At 31.6% G+C, this 7,562-nt stretch overlaps 1 protein-coding gene across 1 annotated transcript; it reads left to right on the top strand.

The window, feature by feature from the left end:
* Window positions 1–888: 888 nt before the first annotated feature.
* LOC143044249 (mitochondrial inner membrane protease ATP23 homolog) lies at window positions 889–6,120 on the top strand. The gene is made up of 6 exons (XM_076216178.1): window positions 889–1,203; window positions 2,174–2,219; window positions 2,746–2,827; window positions 3,577–3,711; window positions 4,286–4,375; window positions 5,867–6,120. The coding sequence occupies exons 1-6, from the start codon at window positions 951–953 to the stop codon at window positions 6,071–6,073; spliced, it is 813 nt and encodes a 270-aa protein (XP_076072293.1). The 5' UTR covers window positions 889–950; the 3' UTR covers window positions 6,074–6,120.
* The last annotated feature ends 1,442 nt before the right edge of the window (window positions 6,121–7,562 follow it).

Here is a 7,562-nt window from a genome sequence, read left to right as displayed (position 1 = left end):
AACGAAGTAACAAGGTGAACTGATGATAACTTTCAATATTTACCTCACCAAAAGACAGTAATAGTATAGTATTAATGAATGGGTGTTTTTATAATGGCCCTGTTATATGTCCAAGGTCTGTAATAATGGTCGAGGAAGTCTGTAATGGCCCAAGGCAACGCCGAGGGCCATTACAGACATCCAAGGCCATTATTACTGACCGAGGACACATATAACAGGGCCATTATAAAAATACCCATTTCTTAATACATTTATTAACCAACTGAACAAAAGTATATGTGTTGCTACCAACTTGATGTACTCTCTTACTCTTTTAATGACAGTTAAGTTTGAAAAAAATAATTTGTACTTCACCATGATAAAGCTTTAAATATATACCAAATATCCAAATAAAGTTGAAAGAAGTTATGTGTTGAAAAACAAAATGAACAGTGATCCCTTTATATGGTTCTTTATAACTCTTTAATGTTTGTTGCTGGTTACTAAATTAAACAAAATACAAAAAGGTATTTTACTCCGAGTTACAACTTAATTTTGTTAACTTTATTAAAAACCCTAACTGGGCTAAATACAGACAAACTGGGCATTAATACAGGGCCATTACAGAAAAACAGGGCCATTACAGAAAAAACAGGGCCATTACAGAAAAACAATAATAAATGGTCATTTTTGCAATAATGTACTGAGTTGGTTAATAAATTAGTATAATATCTTCCGTGTATAAAAATAAGCCCATCATCTTTTGAATATCCAATTGCGTTTTACACTGTAAAATACCAACTTGATTTTAGCTATGTTCGACCTTGTAATATAAGCCCATTGTGAATACTCAAGAAATTTATGTGCTCCTATACACAGGAGGAAGTTACAGAAAGAAGAAGACTTACTTCAGTAGTATCCGTTTCATTCCCCGTTAATATTCATAACCCTGTCCATGTCTGCATTCTGCAATGTCAAATACAAAAGACACCGGTGCAAATGAAGAGAAAAGTCAAGAACAATTAAAAAAGGAAAAATTAAAACCAACAGAAGAAGAAGATTATGGATATTATTTTTATCCAGACCGTGACACACGGTCCAAAGTAGACGAGGATAAATCTTTCTTGTCTAAAAAATGGGAGAAGTTTATGAGATCAGGATATAGCGGAGACAGTGGGGACCAGCTCAAATGTGAAAGCAATGTTATTTGGTGTAAAGAAAATGGTAAGATAATAAAGACCAATCATATTCAGTTTTGAATCCAGTTCCTTACCTGGAAGAAGGGGATGTGTCAGAAGCAAACACAGATACACGAGTACATAACAACTGTATAAACATGATAAATTACCTGATTGCCAATATACATTATGATATAGAAGCCCAGATGTTCATCTTTACTGAGGGTGGTAAAGGGTTATTTTCGTGCAACGTGATCGCCGTTTTTTATTTCATGTTCAACATGTTTTTACTTTTTTATTTGACGTTCAGTCGTGCAAGACGGGTGCCTCGTTCAACGTGTTCTGCTTATTTAATTTAACGTGCATCGTGATTTTCAAAGTCTTATTTTGCGTGCTCGGTATTTTCAAATAAAATTCAAACACTTGGCAGGGATCGTCAAGAAATACTTTTTTAAAAGCTGTAAACCAATTAAATCATAAATGTGTATACTAAATCGGGAATATCAAGTAAAACAAAGAGTTAATATATACAAAAAGACAGTGATTCAGTCACAAAAGGTTCACATAAAAGTATTTATTTTTCGTGCAACGTTCATTACAGAAATTATTTCACGTTCAACGTGAAATTATGTCTTATTTCACGTTTTTTTCGTGCAAGCACCCCCCCTTTACCACCCTCTTTACTTATCATCTGTGGTTATCCTGTTTTTGTTTTATGTGTACTTTTTAGTTAGACCGAATTCTTCTGTGTCTATAATGCATATATTTACTTATTTTAAAATATTTGCTTTTTATTGATTTTGCTATTTTCTAAAAAAAAAATATTGTGCAATAGACAGAAAGCAGTGTCTACTCAAAACAGGAGATTTACCTCCAATTTGTGTGGGCTAATTTTATCTATGTTAAGATCACAAATACAAAAAAAAGCATCTTACAACACCACAAAATCAAATGTGTTTACAATATAATACATGTATCTGACATCAATCTAACAATCTTGCCTTTTTTAATTTTAGATTCTCAAGTAAAGCTTATGTTAGCCGCTTTGAAGAGTAAAGGATGGTTTGTTTATTATTTATGTTATCGTTTACTTACTTTACTAAATTAACAGTGTGTGTCATGCAGTAATAGTTGTTTGAAGTTACATGTATTTGCGAAATGATTGAACATTATGAAAGTATGAGGGTTTTTTTTAATTGATGTTATAAACTTGACTACCACTGCAGCTTTTATAGATTTAGCATCAGTATCAGTATTTATGCTTTCCACATGAAAGTAAAAACACTTTACACAGTCAGATAAACATGTACATGAATATGGAATGTAAATTTAAGGGAATTGCAAAAACAAAAAATTGCATGTACATGAATATGATAAGTGAATACATGTATCATAGAAATGCAATTAGAAATACACGTACATGAATATAATAGTCAATATATTTAAAATGAAATTAAAATATATGCACATGAATACAGGAAAGTAAACTTATGTGAACCACCAAACTATGAAATGAACAGCAAAGTTACATGCTTAATCAACTTTTTTTTTAGCAAAGTTGAAATCTATTTTTTTATTTTTATTTCAGTGAGATAAATTTAGGTCGACACATCTCTTGTGAACCATGCAGAGAAAGATGTAATGGAGGATATGATCCTAATTCTAATCAGGTTAGTTTACAATTCTCTACAAGAATCAAATATTGTGTTCAAAGCTCTGATATTAGCTGTGTCTTTTCTATAAAATCAACTTTCTTGTTACTCTGTGTAAAATAACTGCATTTGGAAAAGGAAAAAATACTGGGAAAATTTCTATTAAGTTACAAAAGGTTAGTAAATGTTTGTTACTCATTTTAGGTGATTTGTACAACGTAAAAGTCTGTCCATCGGTTTATCAACATGTCAGACAATAACTCAAAAACGCTTTAACCTCCTTTTAGTTTTTTTGTTTATAAATTTCTGATATGACATTGAGGAGTTGGGAAACTTTATTCTTTAAAAAGTGACTGGCTTATCATGCCTTCATTTATCATGTCCTCCTGTCTCAGCTCTTTATTTTTAACTCTATTGTCTACTCTTTCTTTAGAATCCAGCATATTTTACATTTAAATTGATGCAATACAAAATTCTACATATAGCTATACAAGGATATTTAAGGTCATATGATTAACCTTGAGCATTCATTGATACACTTGTACTGCTGTATTGTATTCATACAATTTTTTCAATAAAACTGTATTATAAAGAAATTTTTTATTTAATCATTCTTAAAAGCAAAGAAAATATCCTCTTACAAAACTTTTTCATATTTATTCAAACATCACATTCTTATCTACAAAGTCACAACCATTCATTTATTTGGTCGTTCTGAAATCTGAATAACTAGAATATGTATGAAGCATTTTTTTTCTTTTATTTAGATTGTTGTCTGCCAAAACAATACAAGGAAAAAAGATGTTTGTTGTTCAGTATTAGCCCATGAACTTACACATGCCTATGATAATTGTCGTGCCAAGGTGGATTTTACAGATATAGAACAAGTAGCATGTACAGAGGTATTGTTAATTTATATAACTAATATGTTTAACTTCAGAAAAACTATACAATCTTTTCAATGCAATAATGAGCTGCTGCTATCACTCTGTGTCTGTAATCTATTGTTGTTACATATACACATGTAATAAGGTACATAAAAATTCACACTTAAACAATCTATGGCTTTACATTTCAGATTAGAACACACAAATTCACACTTATATGATGCATAGAGTTACAGTACAGATAAGAGCATACAAATTCACACTTATACGATGTATGGCTTAACATTTCAGATTAGAGCATACAAATGCCCACTTATCTAATGTATGGGTTCACATGTCAAATTAGAGCATACAAATGCCAACTTATCTAATGTATGGGTTCACATGTCAAATTAGAGCATACAAATGCCAACTTATCTAATGTATGGGTTCACATGTCAAATTAGAGCATACAAATGCACACTTTTACAGTGTATTGCTTCATATTTCAGAATAGAACACAAAAATTAACTCTTATATGATGTATGGCTTTACAATCAAATTGGAACATAAAAACTCGCATTATACAATGTATGGCTTTACATTTCAGATTAGAGCATCAAACTTCACACATTGTTCAATTGCAACATCTATGATGAATGGTGAAGCTTCTCCTTGGAATTATAAAGAAGCACATCAGGTATACCCATTGAGTATTTTAAGATGTCTTAGTCTCAAGCACAGAAGTCTTTTACTAGAGTCATTTAAAATCAAAGATTTATATCAGTTGAGTCAACATGAAGACATTTAGGACATGTGGTATGAATACCAATGATGTAGCCTTTCATCTAATAACTCAGAAATGAAAAGTGCTTTCTACACATATAGATATCACATCATGGCTTTTAACAGTAAAGGACTTTGGTGTACAAATATATGAGTGTTCTAAGTAGTTCATCACTTGCCTGTCAAATCTAAGATTTTGAGTTTAAAACCTCCATATTGGCAAGATGTATTCCACTGCCATTTTATTGAAAAAGGATTTTCCAGTTTTCTTGCCAAAGGTCAATAATTCTCTCTGGTTACTCCATCTTCCTCCATCAATTTAAAACTATCTGTCTTGATATAGCCAAGGTTGCTGGATGTAGCCTTTAACAAATAAACAAATAAATAGAAGAAAGACCTATTCCAAATTGTAAGCATATGGAGTAAAACTTGTGCCCTGGGGTGCGAAGATGGACTGTGTAGTGGTAAGTGATGTTAAACATACTTATGAATGCAGAGTCCAGAACGTGTATCATGGGAAAATAATGACAGAATCGAAATAGAAGACTCATTAGTATGCTGAAAACAATCATTAACAGTAACAAAGATTAATGATTCCAATATTGCTGTGAGTGACACATTTTAGTTGTCAACTCTAGTAAAATTGGAAATCATTAATACTACTAGAACACACCCGTGACTGAATTAAAGTATATAACTATGCGCAAGCCTTATTTTAGTATTAGTATTGTCATCTGATAAAGTCATGCCAATTAAAAGATAAAAGTATTTTTTAATCAACAGCATTGTCCTATATAAGTTATAAATAAAGTTGAATTCTTTGCTTCGCTTTTACGTCATGCCCACTAACAAATTGAAAACTGTACCTATACGCCTTATTTTTATCCAGATTTTTAGTATTCGTATTGTTATCTTAGAAAGTCTTACTGATTAAAATACTACAATAGGTAACAATTTGACAATTTAGTAGTGTCAATCCTGTGGTTAATACCCGTGTATATAGCATATTAATCCTGAATACAACGTTTGGTGGTGCGCCTGTCAGATGCGGAACGTACAGATAAGGTAATAGGTAACAGGTGAATATACTTTTGGTATCGGTAGCAGACTCGACCCAGAACTTCTTAATTATTGGCAATATTAATTACGTGGAAAACAAAAGGGCCTGGAGTGGTGTAATTTTTAATCTACACCTTTGTACTATATTAGTTATATATAAAGTTGAATTCTGTGATTCGTCGTTTTTACGTGATGACGGCTGACAAATTGGACCTCGTAATTTTAGTATTATAGATATTACTATAATTTCTTTAAAAAAAAAATTCTATTGAAGATATTGTTTGATCAGATGAAATTATTGGAAGATATTACATGTTTAATCAAGTTAATTTACCAATATTTTCAGTTATGTGTGAAGAACAAAGCTTTACATTCAGTACTGTTAGTGAGAAATGTGACAATGGATGAAGCTGCTACGGTTGTGGACAAAGTGTTTGATAAATGCTATGCAGACTTAGAACCTGTGGGTCGTATACCAAGGAAATATACTAGGGATGCATATTTATCTTTTGTAGAAGGAAGAACACATGGATATTTTGATAAGGATTCGTGATATTTATTTCATTGCTTTATTATTTTATTAAAATAGATTTCACAGAATGTTTTATATTTATGAATGTCTCATATAATTTAGTTGATATAAAAACATGAAATTCCTTTAGTTTTTTAACTACTTAACCTTTAAACTGGGTTACCTAAGTATGCTTGACCTAACTGTCTTAATTACAGAGATGAAATAGGTATGAGAAAAGCAACTCGTTGAAGACCTTCCAGAAAATGTTGTGATGAAGAACACCAGTAAAGCCATTTTTCATCTGATTGTCAAGATTGCAGTTTTGAGCAATTGGAATATCTACAATTCAATTTCATGATATCCAGAAATATTTTAGGACCTAAATAATCTGATGCTAGGAGATCCTGAAATATTGTAGGACTTCCATATATTGAATTTAGCACCATCAGAATTACATTTTAGATGTCCTGAAATTAAATTCTGGATGTTCCAAAATATTTCATTTCTTTAGTTTTCAATGTTAAAACTTTTTATTCTACATGTCCTACATTTAATATATCTCTATAGATTGAGTAGGGCATTGTGTAAAGGTCATAGAAATGTACCATTTGTTTGGTACAGTATATTGAACAAACCCTATACCATCAGTTGAAGTATAGCTCAGTCTGTTTACAATACAGATGTGGGTACATACTGTTAATGAATACAAGAAGATGCATGATAAATGGTGAAAACCCAACAACAAAAGAAAATTTAAAATACATCTTAATTAACCTATGTTTTGAGATGCTAATATGAGTCTAATTGGATGTTACAAACCTATGTATTGTTTAAATGTCAATTTAAGATTCACATAGATAGATGTGATTGAGATACTACGTCAGTTTTAGACAGATATAGTTTAAGGCTTATGCTACTAAAAATGTATTAGATTCATACATTTATTTGTGCTAAAGCTGTGTCTAACTGAGATTCTTTAAGTTTAAGAAAGTTGTGCTAAGGCTTTGTATTTCTGAGATTCTGTAAGTGAAAGTCAAAGTTGTGCTAAAGCTGTGTCTTACTGAGATTCTGTAAGTGAAAGAAGTTGTGCTAAGGCTGTGTCTTACTGGGATTCTGTAAGTGAAAGAAAGCTGTGCTAAGGCTGTGTCTTACTGGGATTCTGTAAGTGAAAGTCAAAATTGTGCTAAAGCTTTGTCTTACTGAGATTCTGTAAGTGAAAGTCAAAGTTGTGATAAGGCTGTGTCTTACTGAGATTCTGTAAGTGAAAGAAGTTGTGCTAAGGCTATGTCTTACTGGGATTCTGTAAGTGAAAGTCAAAGTTGTGATAAGGCTGTGTCTAACTGTGATTCTGTAAGTGAAAGAAGTTGTGCTAAGGCTATGTCTTACTGAGATTCTGTAAGTGAAAGTCAAAGTTGTGATAAGGCTGTGTCTTACTGAGATTCTGTAAGTGAAAGAAGTTGTGCTAAGGCTATGTCTTACTGGGATTCTGTAAGTGAAAGTCAAAGTTGTGATAAGGCTGTGTCTTACT

This window comes from Mytilus galloprovincialis, chromosome 1 (genome assembly GCF_965363235.1).
Source record: "Mytilus galloprovincialis chromosome 1, xbMytGall1.hap1.1, whole genome shotgun sequence".
In the NCBI taxonomy this organism is placed as follows: domain Eukaryota; kingdom Metazoa; phylum Mollusca; class Bivalvia; order Mytilida; family Mytilidae; genus Mytilus; species Mytilus galloprovincialis.
This window is presented reverse-complemented; position numbering and strand designations above follow the sequence as displayed.